Genomic DNA, 22,719 nt, shown 5'->3' with positions numbered 1-22,719 from the left:
AACATTGTAGCAACCTGCCGGGGATCTGCCTGAAGGTTGTAGGTAGCAGCTGTGATGGAGGACACTCGGAGCTAGGCACGTACAGAACCCGATCCCATCCCACCTTTGAAACATCTGCCGGCTTTGCTCTGCCATCAGAACTCTGTCTCCTATCTCTACCCAGGATGAAATCCGTTTATTAGTAAACCAAATCTGTGCTTCCGAAGGCTCTCCCGTGTCAAACCTTCCAGTAAGAGTTGGCATGAACTTTGCTCCTGTGAAGAAAATTTGGTTTTGCTTTCCCATTTCTCATGGCTCTTATTCTATGAAAATAATTTAATGGGATTGAAAACTCTTGGCTCCGTGTCGCTCAATAGCCTGGTCGTTTCTATAGCATACATTGAATGACTGAGTGAGTGAATTAAGCTTATCATTAAATCTTATGTATTGACACTCAGTTGGTCTTTACCCCAGTATATAAGGTGACTCGGTAGGAGTTATTCTCACCATTTCAAGTAGAGTAAACCTAGGTGTATAAATAACGGTTAAGTGACACAACTGAAAACACATGGTCAGGTAGGTGGCAAAGTTGGGCATGGAACCCAGGTCTCCTGATTCCTGACCCAGAATTCCTTAAGGGCATCTAGAAAAATGGTGGCCAGTCACATGGTATGAGACAAAATAAGTCAGCCAGTTGTGTTTTGGTGAGCACCTAGTGTATAATGACACTGTGTGCAGTGACGTGGGTGTCAAGAAAGAGAAGATGCCATAGTTTTGCATCAGGAAGCTTACAGCTCAACTGGAGAGACCAAACTATGCCCACAAACAACGGCCTCTCCTGGAAGGTGGATGAAGAGAAAGAGAGTTCTGGAGTGCATGTAGAAAGTTCCTAGGGGAAGAATTGAAAGTGAATCTTGAGCAGAGACAGACCTGCATAACCAGACAGAGGCCGACAGGAGTGAGAGGCTAGCAAGCAGAGGCTTGCTAGAGCATCTGGCTGAAGGGAGAAGGTGCAGGTGCTGTCTGTCTGTAGAGAGGAAGGCACTTGAAGGGGAGATGTAAGAACTCTGCATAGGGAAGGCCTGAGGATCTGGACCAGTAAAGTGAAAAATGGAACAGACAAGGTCTGAAGGGACATCTGGGTCATCTTGAGCCGCCATTCTGACAGCACAGTCATGACCTGCAATGCCAAGGCAATTGCCCCACAGAAGACTCCAGGCTGGTGTGAAGTGTAGTGGACAAGGTGGGGCTCTTGGTTGGGGCGGAAGCCCCGGTGAGCCTGGAACAAGAGGTAACAGTAGACCTGAACTCTGAGGATGTTTCGGGTCTGAAGAGGAGAGCGAACACACAGAAGAATGAGGTGAGAAGTCGGGCTCCCGGCCTGACAGTTCCTGACGGAAGAGGAAGTTAGGAATTGTACCCAGAAACCAGCTGGGAGACCACTCCAGGGACCTGGGTGAGGCCACGGGATTCTGGCACTGAGAGTGAAGAGGGGGGAAGGGGCCTTGAGGTACATACCCCAAAGGCAGCAAAAACTGGAGGGCCTCCCTTGGACACGAAAGAAGAGTGGCTTTGCCACCATAAATGAAGCGGTTGGGAAAGGAACCCTGTGTTGGAGGAGAAAAGGTGATGGCTCAACCCAAGGCATCCGAAGAGAGACTTCTTCAGTCTTTGAGGTTTTAAGGCCGGGTGGACAGAGAACCCAAGGAGAGGGCGGAGCAAGGCATGCGACTGGCTGGCCGTTGGTGCCTGGCAGTGAATGTGGCGGGAGGCCGCCAGGGTCTGTGATGAAAGGGAGAGGAAGCAAAGGAGGGCAGCTGAGGAGAGGAGGCCAGGGGAGCCGCACAGAAGAGGGCGGGTGGGTGCGAGAGCAGTTCCTCTCCTTGCCTGGACTCCCGATTCTTCTACAGGGACCTGTCAGGAGAGAGTGCTCTTGCTTTAAAATCATAACCCAATTAATAGTCATGTTTCTAAACTAGAAGTCTAAGCATGCACTTAGATTGGATTTGTGAGTTGCTTTGGAAGAGAAGGAAGGTTGTGTAGACCACCTGTGAGCAGTCTGTCAGTGGGAACAAAAGGAGAGAACCTTGAGGAAGGGAATGTGGACTGTTCAAAAAGGAAGGAGAGAAGGGGAAAGGAGAAAAGGAAAAGGCAGCGAGCGGGACCCCTCACCGTGTGGGGTCAGACCCCCACCCTCTGTCTCCTGCAGGCACCCAAGGCCAAGGCCTGCAGGCAGCCGCCTCCCCGTCCAGCAGAAAATTCTCACACAGAGTCTCCCCGTGAACGTCCCTACAAACCTCCTTTGCACCGCGCCTTATGGCTTCATTGTTCCAAAGGGAAGGCTGAGATTTGCTTATTTATCATAAGTTGCTTCACTTGTTGGTTGATTTGTTTGCCTTCCCAGTACTTCCCGCCACGATTTCCCTGGTTTGCCTCTGTCGTAACTGTGGTCCCTTAACTACATGTGGTTAACACCATTAACGCTGCACCTTGTGGCCACTGGGAATTCAGTCACTTGTTCCCGGGCACCTCGTCCCCAGGCTTAGGACCCTCATTCCTAGAGGCACGTTTCTATCCAAGTGAGTGCCTCCCTGGTGCTAACAGCCCTCGTGCAGAGGGATTCTCTTCCGATGCTCTTTGTTGCCTGTGAATACGTGATTGCATGTGATCAGGAGGAGAGCGTAGCTCGCACCCTAGAATCATGGTGTTGGCAAGGACTTCAGAATCACCCTATTCAACCGCCCACTCACAGGAATTCCCTTCAACAGCTTTTGTTTAACTTATTAATAGCCTTTTTTCTGGATTTAAGCTGTTCCCCAAAATAAATATTGGGTGGGTGATCCCAGCAGTGGTTTGCGAGTTGATATTACCAGGAATAGCAAGAGGAGCAGGCTTTTTTTGAAAGCCAGAATTTTGCTGGCCTTGGAAGGATCCGCGTCGTACTGGTCCTTCCCGCACAGGCTTCCGCTCTCTTGCCGATCACGGGCCCCCCTCCATGGAGACGGCACTGGGTGCCCTCATGGCGGAGGCCCAGTGGACCCAGGCGACGGGCTCAGTGAGGCCTCAGCCCATGGCACAGGTGCAGCAAGGACTCCTCCCCTCCCCAAATGCAGTAGGCAGTTCCAAAGATGGGTTTTTGACGTTGAACTTGGAACGCCCCGTTTGTGCAGCAGCACATGTGTCCCGTGCCATTCAACCTGTGTGAACGTGGACCCATCAGGTCTGTGCACCGCTGGGACCTCGTTTGACGTTTTTCCGTTCAGCATGCTGGGTTGCACACAGATTAAACCGTCTCCGCATTAATAAAGGCACAGTCTTGGGGCCCGGGAGGCGTGGTTTGCTTCCCCCCCACCCCCCACCTTTGGGAAGGATCAAACATCGTACAGGTGGGCAGGCTTTGCCGACGCACGGTAAAACTTGGAGAGTCCCATCGCTCGGGGTCGGTAGTCCCCGGGCTGTGCTTCTTGAAGCGCCAGAAGCTGTTTCCTTTGCTCACGGATCACCTCGGTGGCCCACGTCGCCAGCGCAGGGCCTCCTGCCATAGGTCTGTCAGGCCTCTGTGGGATGCGGTGGCGATGGGGAGGCGAGAGTTGTCCCATAAAATCTCTAAGCCCACTGTCCATCTCACGGCACTTCACAGTCCTCAGCACCGCATTTTCCAGTTACTCATGTTGAGAGACAAATGCCCTTGTGTCTGCACTTTGTGAGTGAAAGAATCAAAGAATAGCTTATTGTCTTACCTCCGGGCTGAGGCCCAAGGAGCACAGCAGTAGTGTTTTCTGCCCTGGTGCCCTCTGCCCCTTACTCACACAGGCCTAGCCCACCGTGTCCTTTCCTTGGGTTCTGCCTCTGCCCCTTCACTCACGCTGTCCTCCAGGCTGCAGACCCTGGCCATTCTCTGAACTCTCTAAAGTCTCCCTATCCCTGACGGTCTCAGGAAGTCCTGCCTCCCTGAATTCTCCCCTAGTCTTCCCAGCCCAGAGTGAAGCCCCCCACAGTCCATTAGAGTTAAAGCTCCCTGAGGGCAGAAAGCATCTTTTCTGTTAATTACCAAATAGCGACCAACCAGCCCACAGTAGTTGCTCAGTAAATATTTGTTGACAGGAAGACAGCGATTGCTGTCTATAAACTTAGCATCTGTCCTGTATTACTTCTGTCTTCATTCGTCTCCCTATACACATACACCAGACGCTAAGCTTCAGAACAGAGAGCAGGGCTTTGTATCGCCCTCTCACAGAGTCTGGGACACACTAGGAGCTCAATAAATACTGGTGATTGAGTTTATTGCATAATCACTCCTACATAATGTTCCCCGAGCGTGGGGTGGGGGTGAGGAGGCAGGCATGGTGTCTTTCTCCCGCCCTCTTATATAAAAACCACCTAGAGCGGCGTTTTAAGCAAGCAGAAGGGTCCCCCTTCCTCCTACCCAGCACTTGACTGTTTAGGGAGGATATGAAGGCCATGATGCTGTTAACATTATATTCCTCTTCTAAAAATTTGCAAAGGACTGTTTGGAGTGTTCAAGAATCTGTTATCCAGTGGTTGGCCAGTTAATTCCTGAGTAAGCCACTTTGAAAACTGATGATAATCCTGTTTCAAACGGAGAGTTGGGAGAGGGCCAGAAAGGGTATATTATTGTATCTCGTAGGAGGGGAGAATCCGGCAGAGAGTCCCTGAGTTATGGCGCCACAGCCTTCCTTTCTTCTGTTATTGTAAATTGTTAGGGTAGAAAGCCAAATCAGCAAAGTGAGACTCCAGCATTGCACTTCCTCTCAGCCCAGGTCTTATATAATGAAGACCTTCGTAAACAAACATTGCATAAACTTAATATGGGATCTCTCCTGTTAAAGTTCATGCTGTTTAATGTAAAGCGGAATAATGATTTCACATTTCTCTCAAGCTCTAAGGTGTCCCTTGCTTCTGGGGTAGTTTAATAAGAGAAAACTAGTTTCATGCCCCTCAAAAGTCCCCAGGGTTCTGCTAAAACAGTACTTTTGCCTAGCTCCTCCCCTTGCCTTCCTGCCTCTCTCCTAGGAGTCTCAAACTCAAGTGCCTGTAGGGCCCGCAGGTAACACCAACACCGGTGAGCTGGTGAGGTCAGAGCAGGTGGCTCACAGGTGTGCCGTTTAAAGGGGCCGCGTGCGTCAGCCCAGGTGCACTGTTGCTAAGCACGAATGTGTAGCCCAGAGTTTGCCAGGGCTTTGGATTTTCGAGAGAAGCTGGAAAGGCAGGCTTTTAGGAAATATCACCTGATTTCTAAATGTTAATATGTAATTTTCAAAAATTTGTTAAATCCTCTGCAGGCCAAACCGCTTACGGCTCTGTGTTGGATACTTTCCATGGGAGGGTAGTCTGCAACCTTAGTTCCGTCCCGTCAGGCCTTCCTGCCTTTGCGCACTTGAAATTCCCCCTCAGGTATCATTTTCATTGTGCCACCCACCATTTTTAGGGGGTATTTAATTAACTCCAGTCCAGGGCATCTGCGGCTGCAGGGAAGGGACCAAACGGAGTGTCTCCTACAATGTTGGGTGCCGGGCAGAGGCTCCACTAAGGCTTGGGGAAAGAATGAGTCCCCAACTTCTTCTCTGTGCTCTGTCCTCTCATAGAGGCATATGCCCATACGTGGGCATCACCCACGGCCGTGCAACAAATGACCCCAGAACTCCGTGGCTCCACAGAACAGTCCACACGTATTCTCTCCCCAGTTTCTCTGGGCCAGAAACTTGGCGGCCACTTGTCCAAGGACTCGCCTGGTGGGGGGGGGGGGGGGGACCGTCCGTGGCCGCTCACGCTCGTGGCTCACAGTCTGTGCTGGCGGCTGGCAGGAGGCCTCTGCTCCAGGCCGTGTGGGTATCTGCACGGGACTGCTTGAGTGAGCGTCCTCACAACGTGGCACTGGCTCCTCCCAGAGCCAGTGATCCGAGAGAGAGCAGGGCGGCCGCCGCAACGTCCTTTATGACCTCACAAGTCATTTCTGCAAAATCCTACTCCGTGTCGGAGGGGACCACACAAGGACCTTGCCAATACCAGGAAGCAGGCATCAGTGGGAGCCATCTTAGAGGCTGGCTGTCATAGGCCCTCAGGAAATCCTTCTTAGGCAGATAATCCAGCACTGGAAGTAATTTTCCAAAAACCTTAAGGGAATAACAATGATGTCATAGTGATGCATACCTGATGATCATCCCGTTTACTATTGTGTTCTTGAGATCAACCTCAAATTAAATTGACATCTTTTAACACATCTTAGAAACGTCTTCCCTAGATGTGTCTAAAATCATTTTTTTTAATAATTTTAAAATTCTACCTGTATCACCCCTTAAAATGCTAGGTACAGATGTACACCTGCTTTTCAAGGAAACCCTTTCGATTATTGCTTACCTCTGTCCGCCTCACAGGGGTATTCTTTGTTCTCATATTCTCTCAGTTGCCTGAGATGACACTTCTCTACTGAACCTAAGGTTTTTTAAGGATTTGAAAGGAAAATCCCCAAGAAGTAGCATCCTGAATAAAGAGTAGAACCCCTTTGATATATTAATAGCACTTGTGAACACAAATAGCCCCCAGAGATTCCCGGGGGCCCTCCGCATTGGTAGGAGGGGTGCCCATAAATCAGAGGCCTCAGACAGGGAGAGGGGTTACCTCTGTTCTGCCAGGTTATCTATTTCTGGTACCTCCTTTCCAGCCTCCCACCCCCAACTCAGACAGCAGGACTAGAGTGGACGCTGCTGGGACTTACACACACACACACACACACACACACACACACACACACACACCCTCAGGCTGCACATTACCTTTGCCTTCTTCAAGACCACCCTTAGTATTCATTTTAGCCAGATTTCACCTGAATAAAAATGTTAAGGGGAAGAAAAGGTGCCCCAACGTGATTTCCCCCAGGAAAATCCCCCTTGGTACCTAGTGCTTATTTGTTCAATAAACAAAACCTTAGGCTGGGAATTGAAGGTCAACACAAGCAGAATCCAGGAGTGTGCACCGGGGCTACGGAGCCGTGCCACATTTGCGTGTGCACCTGGGGAGGAGGGTCTGGCATCACGCGCGCGCGCGCACACACACACACACACACACACACACACACACACAGAGCGAGCCCCACCCAGTTTGCCTTGGCGGTGGTCACCGAGTTGGGGTGCTGGTAAATGGAAATGAAATGTATAATTCATAAGGCCGAGGTGGTGTGCAATCTGTGGAAAGGGGGTTGGTAATTACAGAATTGAGAAATGAGGCTGCAGTGTTGTAAGTAACCTTTCTAGGTTAGAGGCTGCTGTGATAGATGGCCTGCATTGTTCTCTTTCTGACCTTTTTCTGAACTTCCCCTTAGAAGAACAGAGGAAATACAGTTCTGCCTTTTCCCATATTGTTTTTGAATAATACCTTCAGATGCCAGCTTTTAGCATTTCTGTTCTTCCGTTTGGGGTGTTGCTTCCCCCCGCCACCCCCCCCCCCCCGCCATGCTTTGCTGCTTCCCGTAGAAAAATCCAGCTGCTAATTACCTTATCCCAGTCTTAATGCTAAGCACAGAGGCTACACAAATATTTGTGTACGTACTGTGTACGTACAGGAAAAGGAAATAGCCCTGCAGCATCCTTTCTCTCCCTGTGCCCCCACCCCACCCCAGCCACGCAGGGCACTCCTGAGAATGGTCCTCTCAGGTAACGGTGCAGATGGACCGGTACGGAATGTGTGGGACATGGCCGCTCGGTCGGAAGATGTAAGAGCCAAGCTCGCACTTGCAGAATGGAGTCGTTTTAACCAGATGTTAACGTGCACGCAGGAATCACGCTCATTCACATTTAAGCTATTGATGCAGTCCTAGGGGAAAAGAAATAACAAGGCTGGGGAACGTGTGCTGTGTGTCTTTCGTCAACCTTTCCTCCGTGCAACCTGAAATACTCAGCCGTGTGCCCTCCTCCCTTCCCTCTACCCGTACTGATTCCCTGGTCTGAACAGTGAGTCCCTGGTGCTGCCCCGTAACTTTGGGCTCTGTGATCACCTGAAGCCTATCACATCAGCCTCTGTGAAGTCAGGGAACCCCGGAAGAGAGAAGAAGGAAGATTTCTGTTTGGTTTCCACACAAGTAAGCGTCGCCGAAGAGGCCGCGGGATAGTTTCACTTAGCCTTGCAGTTGAATCTAGAGTTGAATGTCTGGGGTATTTGGGGTTGTTTTGTTTCTTGAAAACCCAAGTCTTTGGAGACCAGATGAAAAGGAACTAGACAGTTCTGTGTCAGAGCCCTTCAAACTGGGGACAGAATTTAGTTAGCTCCATTTAGTTGGTTAATGCTGATTGAACACCTGCTGTGCGCAGAGCCACCACCCGCAGAAGGAAGCAAATATAGGTTCTTTCTCCTCAAGGAACTTCTGATCTCGTGGGGGAATCCAGGGCAGGCCTGAATGCATACGTACCTAGACCTACTTACATAGCCGGCACTCCACAGAGGCGAGCGTGACAGGCAGGCACTCAGTGCCTTTAAGTGATATTTCAGAACTTCTATTCTTTGGCAAAAGAAAAAAGCTGAGCTCGTCACATCAGTCATCGCTGCCATTCTTTCAAACGTCCATTTAATTGCTTATGGGGGCTTTTTTTATTTGAATATTTGAAAATCTCCCTGGGCGCCTTCTTTCTTCCTGCCTTCTCTAGTTATTTCTTTCTTCGTCTCCAGATAGATAGAGAGCGTCTCCTTTCTCACCCACCACTTCTCCGTTTATAGGTATATTTTAAAGATACAAACTTCCTCTGCCAAGCCTCTCCCATTAAAAATAAATAGAGCTTTGTCGGTTTCTGTTCAGATTTCCCCACGGAAATCCCCATTATCAGAGAAGAACTCCGAAGAGCTGCTTGCTCCCTATCCCTTCCCTTACCTTAAAATACATACATGCATGAACAAACGAGCAAAAAGTAAGAAGGCCCTGTGTTTACTTCGTTCTCAGATAATAGGTCCAGTTCAGCAAACATGGCATATTGAGCACTTACTTTATTCTTGCACAGTGCTCAGCGGTAGGGGAAGAAGGATGAGACCATAACTTCTTCCAGGTCATGAGTGTGAATGAAGCGTGACAGCCGGTGTCTGTGGAGGGCCCAGGACTCTGCAGGGTGCTGTGAGGTGAACAGAGATGAATAACGCAGTCTGCCACTTCGAGATGCATCCAGTCTCATTGAGAAGCTGATTTTTAAGAAACATTTGTTTAATGTTTCTTTATTTTTGAGGGAGAGAGAGAGAGCACAAGCAGAGGAGGGGCAGAGAGAGAGGGAGACACAGAATCCAAAGCAGGCTCCAGGCTCCGAGCTGTCAGCACAGAGCCTGACGCGGGGCTCGAACTCACGGACCGTGAGATCATGACCTGAGCCGAAGTCGGACACTTAACCGACTGAGCCACCCAGGCGCCCCCCGAGAAGCTGATTTTAAAAAATGATGACTGTCAGTGCAAGAGCTGAACAGGCAGCCGGTGAGCTGTGGGAACACGGAACAGGAGGCCACCTCGGGCAGCGTAGACTTCTGGAGGAGGCAGGATTCCAGTCGAGAGCCCAGAAGCCTTCAGGCAGTAGCCAGGAGAGGTGCTTTCCAAAGAGGTAAACTGGGAGCACCGGGGGTGTCCAGGGGCCCCACCCCGACCGCTCTGACAAGTCTGGAGGCTTCGGCCTCAGTCCCTGCCTCCCTCCTTCCTTTCTCGTCGCTCTGCCTCCTGAGCTCCACCGACGAGTGGCATCTCCACGACGAGCGAACGTGCTGGTTCGCTCATTTGGCTAGGCTAGTGTTTGGTGCCCAAGACAGCAAGATGAGCGTCTTAATCTCTTTTGCTGGAGGGTGCTCCATTTCACAGGCGTGCAGGAGAGTCCCAGTTCTGGGACTACAAAGAGGCCCCATTGTTTATGGGAAGATAGGGCAGCGGTCCCTCTTCACGTAGAGGGACACTTCCGCCCCTTCCACTGTGTGCTCCACGCCACAGTCGGCCCTGCGTTTCTGACAGTGAGGTCCAGCGGCCGTCCGGTGGGTTCCGTGCCTCCGTCCCCTGGGGTTGAAGGTTCAGACACCGTTGAGATGTGTGTCTGCTGCACGTCAGCACCCCCTAGTGTGAGCTGGAAAGAGCCAGCTTAGTTCTTCCTCGGGACCCAAGCAAAACACAAGAAAGCAAACTTGGGCTTTGTTGGTTTGGTTTTGTTTCAGCTACTTTAGGAAAAGCTGAATGTTGGAAGGCTCTCCCTAAACAAGCTGCCCTTGGCTGGACCCCTAACGTGTACGCCCATTTTGTTTGGCAAAATTCCTTCTGGAGCAACCAGCCAGCTGCCTTGGGAGGTCCCTCCTTGTCCCGACCACGGCAGGTCCTAACAGGCTGTGGCTAAGTCCACCATATGATGTTCCCTGCCATAGACTCGGGGGAAGGCTGCACCCTCATCCTCTGCCGTGGGCTTGGTCTCCTGGCAAGGCCAGAATGGTATGCCCTTGCCCTGGGAGCAAGGCCGGCCTCTGCCACCTGGCTCCTCTGGTCCCACTCACACCTGGGTGCTTAGAGACAGGACGCGTCCTGTACGGCCTGGGCCAGAACCAACCACACTGGCCGGCAAAGGCTCCTGGCTTTATTTGAAAACTGGCTTAGCTGGTGTGTTAGCAGGCACATCTTTCTCCGTAATTTCTCTCCTAAAAGCGCAACGCAGGGAGGGAGGCCTCTTCTGAGGCTGTGGGCACGTCCCTGTTGCTGCAGTGGAAACTGACCCTCCGGCATGTGTCTGGCATCTTCACTGAGTGGATTCTGTTTCGTATCTCAGGTTTCCAGCTTCTGCTCTCTCGGCTGGTATATCTCCAGTCAGTGACACTGAATGCACCTCCCTTTCAAAGAAGGAGCAGGTTTCCACCTTCAGTCCCTGTTCCTTATCCTAGGCCACCAGCTATAAAGAATGCCTCATGATCTAGCCCCACAAGCCGCATAATCAGATAGTGCTTTATAAGGAAAGGAAATACCCCAAGGATGAGCCTTGTCTTCGTTACAGTTCGCTTGCTAAGAGTTGTGAACCCCGGGGCTTCTCCAGTGCAGGCCCGGGACCCCTAGCAGGAAAGCATCATGATTCTCCAGCCCTGTGTGAGATCATTCATTCATCCAACAAACATCTTAGAGTACTCACTGTGAATCGGTTGAAGCTAAATATTAACCATATGTTTACTGACATTTAAGTCGCATAAGTAATCTTACCTTCTTGGTGTGCTTTTATCTGGGGTAGAGAGGAAGCTTTGAATTGATTGTTTAGTGTGAAAGAGGCCAGCCTTTTCCCGCCTGGCCTGACATCTCGTTTTCACTCCATTGGTGGGTAACGTATCACCTCCCTGAATCAAGTGAAGGCGCTGCATTTGCAACTGATCCACAGGAATTGAAATTCCAAATTCCCTCCCCGTGCAGAGAAAAGAGGTGCAGCCTCCGGAAACTGAAAGGTGACAGCAGGTGGTGGTGGGACTGGAGTGTGGGCAGGCTCCCCAGGGAAGCTCTAAATGCACAGTGCAACGCTCAGTTTCAGTCAACAGACTAACAACAAAGCAGAAGAAAAACAATCAACCAAAGGAACTGAAAAGAATGTCTGAGGTTTTTGTCTCCTTTCTCTGTCAGCCAGCTCTGTCGTCTTCCCAGCTCCCGGTCTTTGCGCCGAGCCCTCTCGGTCGGAGCTTGGATCTCCCTCTAGCCCGCCTGTTCAGGAGCCTGCACCCCGAGGCCTGGGGTCCACGCCGCCCCCCGATACACAGGGAGCACGGGCACTGTGGCCTGGGCAGAGGGGACGGCGCTCGGGAGGGAATGTGCAGGGGCGTGGCCACACGGGCCGCGTTCTGTTTCTTCACCTGGCTGGTAGGGGGACACTGGTCATTGCTTTCTGAGAAGTCACTGAGCTATATGTTTTTGCTTTGTGCACTTCTTTGTATGTGTCTTATCTTATACAATAAAAAGTAATTTTATCAAGATAAAAAAGACTTCAAAATTAAGAACCTGAAGCAGTGTATGAGTGAAAAGAATCGGTATGTGTAGATACGTGCAGAAACCTGTGATTCCATTGCCCTGGTTGACGGTGCTCCCACAGACATTTATTGAGCACGTACCTTGGCAAAAAGTGAGAACATAAAACATAATATTACGGTCCAGCAGGGTGTGGGATGCAAAACCAGGCCTTGTCCAGCATCCCTTGGCTTCGTGGCAAAGGCACCAGGGACCAGACCGGGAGATACAGGCAGAGTTGGCACAGTGCATGTCCACAGGACTAGGAATTACAGGGCAGGGTGAGTGTCTTTGAAATGACCCATTGTGGGGTCCAAGCTGATTTCTTCCCAGGAACATTTCTCATTGAGGTTTGGAAGGAATTTAGAGGCTGACATCAGAATATACTCCAGACGTCTGAGAAGCGGTTCCCGGTTTATACGAACGTCATTAGAAGCCTTTGGAGATTAGGTTCCAGATCTTTTCTTCTGGTGTGCAAGCAAGGAAGTTAGATTTCAGTGCTGCGCTTTGCAGAGTTGAAACACAGTGGCAGGACCCCAGGATCAGCATGGAGGCAGAGTGGGGGTGGGGAACACACAGTTGACCCTTGAACAGCATGGGTTGGTCGTGCCTGGTCCCCTTATACACAGGCTTTTGTTTTTGGTTTTGTAAATACAATACAGTACTGTAAATATATCTTCTCTTCCTTACAGCTTTCTTAGTAACGTTTTCTTTTCTCTAGCTTACTGTATTGTAAGAATATGGTATATAACACATATACGAGTATGTGTTAATCGACTATTGATGTTATCCATAAGGCTTCAGTCAACGATAGGCTGTTAGTAGTTAAGGTTGGGGGAGTCAAGTGCCATGTGGACTTGGGACTGCATGGGGGAGCGGGGTTTGGCGCTCCAGCCCCGTGTTGTTCAAAGGTTGACTGTATATGTATTGAGTGCACATCCAGGAAAGTCTTACTCAGAGCCAAGATGCTCGTGGCCAATACAAATAAAACTGTCACTCTGATTCTAACACTACCCTGGAAATGGTCAGTCGAATCAAAGAAGCCAGCTTCCTTTGGGAGACTGTCCAAATGTGACACGAGAATGATGACGGCATCTAGACCCAGCCGTGGTTATTACAATCAGCCTTCCATACGGATGCACTGAGTTGTTCTCGCATCCTGAGAGTTTCTCTTGGTGATAGCTGGAGACATTGAGCCAACAGAATCGCTGGGGAGGGTCTTGAAATGATGCTCACCAGCACACAGGCACACGGTGTCATGGACGTCAACAGTGTCGCCGGAGATAACACTTCTAGGACATCTGTGCAGGGATTTGGGCGCATGTATATCGTTGAGCTGGAGCCACCCACAGGCATGAGTGGGGCGTCTTGGCTAGCTCTCCTTCCAGAGTCAGAGCCTGGCCCCCTGCGGCGGCCCCCCACCACAGTGCCGTCCTCAGCTACTTACGGGGCAAGACTCCTCCTCGGTGGAGCGTGTCTAGAAACCTTAAGGTCCACAGCGTTTGGTCAGGCCATCACCTGCAGACAGGGTCCACATCACCTCGGCTCAGTACAAGCTAACGCAACAAGGGAGCTCCTGGTCGGCCTCACCCCGTCGCTCGTCCCTGAAGCTCCACCCCTGGGTCCCTTTGGCCTTCGCATCTACCCAGCCCCCTGGTCAAAGACAAAGCTCTTTCTCTCACGTCTCCTGTTCACTAAGGAAGCTGTGTCTTTCTCAAAAATCCCAGGTTGGCCGTGGCTACGCCAGGCCCCCCGATCACTATTTCGATCTCCACTGGACCTTCCTGGGTCCCCCAGACGTGGTATGAATGCATCTCTTAGGAACGCTGCTCACCATTTTCCTCGCAGCCCGCCAGTGGCCAGAGGATGTATTCTCTCCCCACCTGGCCGCCCTGCCGTGCTCCCCTGCACTCACCCTGCACGCTGTCTTCCATGCAGATCCTTCAGCTCTGCGGTTCAATTTCTCTAAAATAGCCTTCTTCTAGTCCTCGGATTTCTCCTCTTTCTCCGGTCCTGTGTTGCTTTGATGTGACCCCTTGCCTCCCACCCCGGGTCACCAGCACACATAGTGGCTCACAGCTCATGTCAGCATTTCCAAGTCCCCTTATTTTTGCAGCGGAAACGTAAGATTGAACAACCCATCTGAAATACAATTTTACATTTTGATTGCTTCTGCCCCAGCCATACTGAGGTTATTTTCAATCTACATATATTTGTGGGAACGGGCTTTTTCTCTGCAGTTCAATTCAAGTACACCTTATAATATCAGTGATTATAAAATACCATGGCCTAATAGAGTGTCTTGCTTCCAAGGAGTTCAAAATGCTTTATAATTCTACCGACCATCATTTGTCTTCATATGCTGCTGTAGAGACAAGAGAAAGAAAAAAGAGAGAGAGAGAAAGAGAGAGAGATTAATAATCACATTTTATAGACGGTGAAATAAAAACTCAAGAGAAATTGAGTAACATTTTTCCAGAAAGGCACGGTTGTCCGTGTGCTCTCTGATTAGTGTTGCAGATTTATTGCCCGAGTTGGGAGTGGCCGTGAACCCTGCGCTTGTTTTACTAGTGCACCGTGAAGACGACCAAGATATGGACTCTGGTCGTACATCTGGCCGGGAGGCCAGGTGAGGCCAGAGAGCTAAAGCCAGGTAGCACGAAAGGGGACGCAGGCTTAGGACGGCGTTTCTGTGTGCGAGGGGAGACGTGGGGCCTGTAGGCTGGGCAGTGCTCTTTCTGAAGTTAGTTGGTGGGCGTTTTGCTGCTGGTTTTATTAATTGTTGTACCTTTTACAGCAATAAATGGAACAAAAATGCTTAACCCGTTTTCCTAGTAATGTTTCCACTTATAAGGAGGAAAGTGGGCTTTAAAAAAGGAGGAAAAAGGATGCTCTTTGTGTAATTGCTACGACGTGGACTTGAGCGTATTACAGATGAGTGAATACGTGTTGACTGCCTGCTCTATGCCAGGCCCTATGCTGGGCGCTTCCCCTGGCGCCGTTTAATTTCATCCTCAGAGCGGTATGAGGAAGTCGAGGCACGGCTAGAATGCGCCAGCACCGAGTTCCGCCCGCGAGCACGGGGCCCCCGAGTGTGTGCTGTCCCCACTCCACTCTATGGTCTCCACACCTGTGTTGGGGTCACTCCCTCACAGGGTCATGTGGTCTGGACGTGACCTGGGAATACCCTACCAGCTCTGCCTGCCGCCCAGAAAACTAGTGAGCGAAATATCAAAGCTTCAATAATTGACGTGCTAAAAACGACAGTTGTTTATTCTCTTTCTATAGAAAAATGGAATCTTCTGTGTCTTACTGTGGGAATGTTGGAAAGGAACAGTCTCTCTCTTTCTTAGGTGCAAATTTTGTCTGACACTTCATGTATGTTGAAAGTATGTTTGATGTCCCAAAATAGCAATGAGGAGACTCTCTAAGAGAATTCCGTGGGGTGGCAAAGGAAGGGTGAGTCATTAACGGAGCCTGGGTGATTCTGAGCCCAGTGAGAAAGGCCCGTTTCCCAAGCCAGCAGCCCTACTTGCGGTGGAACCGAACCGAGAGCAGAAACGGCCCCCATGGGGGAGCCCAGAATGTGATTTTGTTTTTTAAACTGCATAAACCTTGAAACAGAAAGGCCAGGTAGTCTGCCTCTTGTCATAGGGCATGTTGCCAAGGGGACGGTGCCAGCTTCAGGGGAACCGGTGCCCACTGAGGGTGTGGGGTTGACACAGAAAGATTCCTGTACAAATGTGGAGACAGCGCCTACCATGCCCAGGTACTGTACTAGGTGCTGCAGACAGAGCTGTGACGTGGGGACAGGGCGGGATGGGGCACACACTCACCCTGCCCTGTGCCCAGAGGCCACCCCGGCCTGTCCACTTACCAAGACTCAGCTCACACGTCTCTCCGGAAGCCCTCCCTGCTTTGCCCCTTCTCCCCCCGGTTAGTTTCCCATCATGTACTGGGCACACACTTTGGCCCATTGTACATCAGCTGTTGGCACGTCTTGCCTCCAGCTAAACAGTGAACTCCCGGAGGGGCCGTGGGGTCTGGTTTATTTATTTTTTGATTCTCAGCACAGTGGCTGACACAGAGACACTTAGGAAATGGCAGTTTGGATAGTCAAGTAAGTGAAAGGATGGACCTTGAGCCAACTTCTCAGTCACACTAACCTTTGGTAAGAATGGCTTTCACCTCCCTCGGGAGTGAACGAGCCTCAGGTGCGCTGAACAAAAAGAAACAGATTTTAGGCTTGCGTCTCGACTTCAGGGTCTCAGAGCCTTATGGACCAGCAGAAAAGGGAACAAGGCATCTGTGAGATCACAGCAGAATGGTCTTCGGTCCCCCAAGGATTACTGAGAGCCGGGTGAAAAAGCACCTTCCTTACTTAGGCCTGGGTGTTGAGCAGGTATTTATGGAGCAAGTGAGGCACAGACCCTGCCTTCCAGAAGGCTTAAGAGGGGGCAGGTATGGGAACATGTGTTGGGAACAGCAGGTGCTCGGTTCATAGTTACTGGACCGCACTGGTTATTGGTGCTGACGCATTTATCCCCCAGTGTGGGCAGCACGGAGAAGGTGGGCAGCCTGTGTCTGAGGAGGAAGGAGAGGGGCCCGGCCTCTGCAGAGATGTGATCAGGGTATCACGTGTGCAGAGAAAAGGAATGAGGAAGAGTTTCGGGGTGGGTTGGAACAGGTTGAAACCAAGGGCAAGAGACCAGTAGGGGGTTAGGGTAGAGGCCTAAACCTCGAGCCCTTTCCAGCCCCTCCGGGACCCTAGAGCCACCTGCAAACCCCTGCCACTCTCCTTCTTGCTGGAATTCGGGAGCCACGGCAGGCAGGTGTCCTCTGGGCCTCCGCTCCCACCCGCAGAGGCCTTCTCTCCCACGGGTGACACCTTGCTCCTGGTGCCAAGCTTCCATTCCTCCACCAAGATTGACCCCTTCTGCTCCCCTTTGTTTATGCTGCCTTAGAACTTTCTGCCTGAATCTCATATTTTAGTGCTTTCTTATATTTAATAAAGGTTTATTCAATCAGCAAATCCTTATTGATTGAGTGGCTACTAAATGGCACGCACTGTGCTGCCCTGTGGACGTAGCAGGGGGAGACGGACAGTAGCGGGTTATTGGGGAAGTGCTGTAAAGTGACATTTACGGCACTGTAGATGGAGACTAACTGGTGTCGAGGGACGCCTGTCTGCGGCGGTGACAATTAAGCTGAGGTTTGAAGGATGAGAGGGAGGCGGCCATCTGAGCGCCGGTGCAGGGAGCCTTCGAGGCAGTAGCACAACACTGCACGAAGGCTCTAGGTCCAGGAGGAGCCTAGAAACGGAAATGGAAATGACAGTGGAGAGCAGGGCAGGGAGGTCCTGAGGGTCACGGAGGGATTCAGGGTTCAGCGGGGAGCCTCTGTGGGGCTGAGAGCAAAGGGAGAGGCGGTCTGTCTGCTCGGGCAGCTGTGCGGACAGCGGATGGAGGACGGAAGGACGAAAGGAAAGACCCGCCGGGGAGCTCCAGGTGCGACGGGGTGGCCAGGGCCAGAGGGGTGGCGGTGGAGGTGGAGAGTCGGGGCCGGGCCGAGAGATACTCGGGGGCGGCCGCATTGAGGCCTTGGTGGCGAGGATGAAGGGAGCAGAGGGGCTCGGAGAGCATCCCGGGTTCCCAGCGTGGGGAGCAGGCGGGAGGGGCCAGGATCCCATTCAGCGAGATGAGCCCGGCAGAGACAGGGACCCATTGCCGTTGGGGAGGGGAGGCCGAGGAGAAGACGTCCCTTGCGAACATACTAAGTTGGAGGCGACTGTGAGTCATTCCCATGGAGGTGCTGGGCCTTCAGAGTGTAAGTGCGGAGCAGAGAAGAGTCCAGCGCGGAGATGGACGTTTGGAAATATGAATGGAATATGGACGTGGGGCTGCCATACAATTCCTCTGTCAGCTTCCTGAGGCTGCAGAAACAGTCCCCGCAAAACACAGGACTGACCACAACAGCTATTTACTCTCCCGCTGTCCTGGCGGCTGGAAGTCTGAAATCAAGGTGTGGGCAGGAACATACTCCTTCTGACACCATTCGGGGAAGATCCTTCCTTGCCCCTTCCACCTGCTGGTGGCCCCAGGCACTCCTCGGCTGGTGGCAGTATAACTCGTCTCTGCCTTCATCTCCACGCGGCTGCCTCCCCTCTGCGTCTGTGTCCCTGTTTCCCTCTTCCTGTAAGGACACCTGTCCTGTTGGCTTAAGGGCTCACCCTACTCCAGTGACATAATCTTCGCTAGTCACATCTGCAATAACCCCGTCCCCAAATAAGGTCCCGTTGTGAGGTACCGGGGATTAAGACTTCAACATGTCTTTTTTGGCATTTGATACAACTCAACCCATAACGGTTAACCCAGAACAAAGATGAAAAGAGAGGAGACCAGGGGTCCAAGGGCTTTGCCGTCCCACAGCAGCTAGCTAGAGGACAAGCCAGCAAAAGAAACGGAGAGGCAGGACAGCTGTGGGAGCGTATGGTGTCGTGAAAACCACACTGTGTGTTTCAAAATGGGACGAATGTCAACCGTGAGAGAAATATGCAGCTCTCGGGTCAGAGAGGGAAGTTGACCCGTGGATGCGACATGGATGCGACATGACAACGTGACCCTGGGGGTTCGGATGGGCGTGGCCCCTGAGTGGAGACCCCTCAGTGGAGTCCAGTAGGAGACAGGTGGCAAGACGGGAGGTGGGGGGGGGGGCACAAAACAGTGGAATTGCAGGAGACCCCCGTGAGGTTCGGAATAGGGCGACACCTTCAGGGACACGGGGGGCTGGAGAAAGGACTTGCTTTTGTGTTTGCTTCACTTTGTTCTTGTGTGCTGTTTTAGTTCTTAAAATGGGAGATGCTGGAGCATGTCCGTATGCTTGAATTAGCTCTGTCTTCGTGTCTGCAGGTTTGGCTTGTATACCAGTAGTATATTCGACCTCATTTGTCACGTGTGCTGGTGTTGGCGTCCAGCACTGGGGCCGCTAGGGGACAAGTCTCCGTCTTCTATTTCTTTTGTCCCCTGGCCATCTAGCCTGACACTTGAGCATTTGTTCATTATGGTCACAGCAAGAAAACTATCCTGCTATACATACCCTGGTGCCATGCATGGCTACCACTTCACGTTCTAACAGAAAACAGGTAGAGGGATGCCTGGGTGGCCCAGTCAGTTAAGCGTCCGACTTCAGCTCAGGTCATGATCTCATGGTTGGTAAGATGGAGCCCCACATCAGGCTGTCTGCTGTCAGCACAGAGCCTGCTGGGGATCCTCTGTCTCCCTCTTTCTCTGCCCCTTCCCCATCCTTGAAATAAATAAACTTAAAAAAAAAAAAAGAAAAGAAAAGAAAATGGACCGAGAGCTGTCTTCATAGGCCCTATTCACATAACGTCAGTTGACAAAATCCACGGCTGGTGTTTCTTGCCAGAGCACGTCACTGAAGCGTCACTCTTACGTGTCGGGTTCTGTCTTGCACATCCTCAGGGAACAGAAGCCAGGAAACGGATTTCCACGGGTTCCAAGTGGCCTGCTTAGGGGCATGAGAACCAGGTGATTAACCTGATAGGAAGGTTGGCCCCATGGTCGAATCCAGAGATGTCCCTGTGAGACCAGCCCAGGCTGTGTTCCTAAGACCCGACCTGGAGGCTACGAGGGGCAAGGGTCCCGGTCACAGGAACAGGGAGACAGAGGTGCGGAGAAGCTTGTCCTGTGTCAGCAGCCTGCCCGAGGGGGGCTTCGCGGGAACCGGGACAGGACATCTTCTCCAGAGAAGAGGTCTGAGTCTGCATGTGGGAGGAGGCAGGTGGACATGCCGACCCTGGAGCAGAGAGGGCAGAAAGGAGGGCAGGTTCTGACACACACGTAGTAAGAGTGTGTGGTTTTCTCTGTCATGTTCTTTTCGGATACCCCCTTCTCTTCCAAGGGATGTGTTGTTGTTGTTGTCGTTGATGTCGTTGTCGTTTAAATAATCCACAACACAGGACAGTCCAGCAGAGACGTACCTGGAACCAGCACGGGCATCCCCGGTGCGGCAGCGCCACAGGGGCGACAGCAGCATCCCGTGTTCCCACGCACAGTCAGCACCTGGGATGGGAGGACACAGAGACCACAGAGCTAGGGTGCAACGCCAGGCTGAGCCTCCATGCCAGCAGTGAGCTGAAGGTTAAGTAGGGCCAGTGGCAGCTTGCACCCCCCCCCCGCCCCCCCCCCCACACACACCCAGAGTAACTCCCTCCCGCCAAGCCTGGGAAGAGACCCACCCAGCCCTGGACTCTGGCAAAAGGATGTCGTGCACCCAGACTGATGACCAGGGCACTCTAGAAGCACCCGGCAGCAGTGCTGAGTCTCCAGCCCTAAGAAAGCGAGGGAACTCCTTCTTCCGAAAAACCAAGACGTTGTGACAAAACATGTTGGGTTTTGTTTTTCGACGTTGTTAGCTAGAGAAAAAAGATCAGCAACGAGAGCAAATGTAAAAGAGTAACGTTAGGGAGATGCTTTCTTAAGTGGGGGAGATTCAGCTTGACACTCCCAAGACGAGTGGGGCTGTTTTGGCCGCAGCCTCGCTCCTTCCTCCCGTGCTAGCTGGTGAAGATCACCCAGACAGAGCCGCCTCCCCAGCTCCCGCTGCTCACGTGCCAGGCTCCTGAAAGGGTAGGAGAGTGGCGTCTTCTGGCATTGCTTAATCAAGTGGGAAATTTACAGAGAAAACAGAAGCTGGGCTAATGCATTTCATTATCAGCCGAGCGCCTTGAGCCACGTTTTTTCAAAGCTGGGTTCATATCTCATACGTTTGAGCGTGGTTTTCTCCAAAACGTACCCCTACTTCATCATGACACGTTCTTGGAAAAGAAAGGGCGCCGTGTGGTCTCCTTGGTTTTCGTTACTAACTGCGTGTGAAAATTTCCCTCTGAGTTTAGGTGGTTTCCTCCGGAAGCTCCAGCATGTAACCTTGTCTATCATGTGAAGGGACATAATCCCACAGGCAGGAATGGGTTTATAATGGAGTTCTGACTGGTACCCAGACTATAGATTCATGAACGGGGTTGTATAACTAATATTTGAAGACATTTTAGGAGACTAACTTTTTCAGAAGCTGATGATAAAAAATAATAATAATTATTATTATAATAATATAATAATTATATTATTATAAAAGTGTGATTCAGACTCCTAAGAAGGGGGATCATTGACATTAACAAATATTGGATTTAATCCCCTTGTTCTGGGTAGAGGCGACCTGTTTTCTATATTGCTGAAAATAGAACATTTATATTTCAGAATTCCTTTGTAAAAACTGGGCATTCTCTATGATTGGTTTCCTGGGTTTTCAGTTACAAAAGGTAACTCCCAGGTATCTCTAAAGCGGTTATTAGCTCATCCGACTGGAATATAATGGTAATGAAGTCAATGGACGTGGTTCCCTTAGATCTCTTCTAGAGCCACAGATCTACCCTTCATCTCAGCCAGTCATCTGACCACGCTCCCTGCCGACAGGGAGGACCAAGCCCAAGAATGGAGGGATCACTGCCACACAGTGCAAGAACCACAGGCCCTTTAGAGGGGAGCAGTAATGGCACCCCAGATTTGAAAGATAGGGTTTTATGTAGAATTCATACACAAATTGCTACCTGCACTTTCAAGTTGCTAATGGTTTCTCTCGTTCTTCCTTTGCAGGGCCCCTGAAATCATCCTTGGTCTACCATTTTGTGAGGCAATTGATATGTGGTCCCTGGGCTGTGTCATTGCTGAGCTGTTCCTGGGCTGGCCGCTCTATCCAGGAGCTTCTGAGTATGATCAGGTGGGTCCAGATAGCTCAGGTGTTCACAGTAAGCACGTCCTTTATAACATGACCTGTGGGTGGGATTGTGGGGTGTTTCCTTGTCTCTGAAACCTTGCTTCCCATAACTGCTTTTCTCTTATTCCTCTTTCTTTCCCCTCTTGCTTCTATTACTTCTTTCTTTCCTATAAAATTGTCATTTTTCTCAAAGGCACTAGAGCCATTAGTATACCATATGTCCAGTTACAGGAAACGCCCTGACCTCATTCTCCTCTTTTCTTGCAGATTCGGTATATTTCACAAACACAGGGTCTGCCAGCTGAATATTTATTAAGTGCAGGGACAAAGACAACTAGGTTTTTCAACCGTGACACAGATTCACCGTATCCTTTGTGGAGGCTGAAGGTAGGAAGAACGTCCCCACCACTCCTCACCCATGCCCAACACTCAGGGAAGAAGGGCACCATCCAGTTGGCGGGGAGCTCTTGCCATTGCCACACTGATCCTGCTTTGATTCGGCCAAAAGCCCGGGAGAGGGGGCGACCGTTGTTGATCCATGAGGTAGATGAATTCGAATGTCCGAAAGCACCGCTTTGTTTGGCCAGCTGCCTGCGAAGCTCAGATCCCAAGTTCTGGTGGCTAAACTCCTGGGATGAAATCCCAGTGAACCATAATGACTTGTCGGGTGTGTGCTAGAGAGAGAAATGAGCCCCACCTTGTCCTCGAGGAGCTCCTATTCCAGGGACGCATGCAGGGAGCCCCCCACCCCTCCATCCCGCTGTCACAAGTGCGCCGTTGCTGGTAGGGGTAGAGTGTGGGACCAAGAGGAGGGAACCAGAGGGTCAGGAGGAGCATTTGAGCTGGGCCCTAAAGGGGGGAGAGTGTCTTCCAGGCAGAGGAAATGGCCTCGGAGAGATGACGTCCTAAGGCTCCGGGAGGGGTCTGTCTGTCCCGGCCGGCAGGTGGTATAGCACAGC

General features: G+C 51.2%; 1 protein-coding gene across 3 annotated transcripts in view; it reads left to right on the top strand.

Moving 5' to 3' along the window:
- The window catches only part of HIPK2 (homeodomain interacting protein kinase 2), a 177,921-nt gene that overhangs the window by 103,978 nt on the left and 51,224 nt on the right, over nt 1–22,719 (top strand). For all 3 annotated transcript variants that reach the window (XM_047095656.1, XM_047095654.1, XM_047095655.1), the window contains exons 3-4: nt 21,640–21,763; nt 22,028–22,147. In XM_047095656.1, coding sequence (XP_046951612.1) covers nt 21,640–21,763; nt 22,028–22,147 — 244 coding nt within the window. The remainder of the gene's footprint in view (nt 1–21,639; nt 21,764–22,027; nt 22,148–22,719) is intronic.

The sequence above is a fragment of the Lynx rufus genome, unplaced genomic scaffold (genome assembly GCF_022079265.1).
Source record: "Lynx rufus isolate CCGP_SWC_20201006 ecotype Redwood Valley unplaced genomic scaffold, mLynRuf1.p SCAF_4, whole genome shotgun sequence".
Classification (NCBI taxonomy): Eukaryota; Metazoa; Chordata; class Mammalia; order Carnivora; family Felidae; genus Lynx; species Lynx rufus.
The sequence above is the reverse complement of the archived record's forward strand: the minus strand, read 5'-3'. Positions and strand labels throughout refer to the sequence as shown.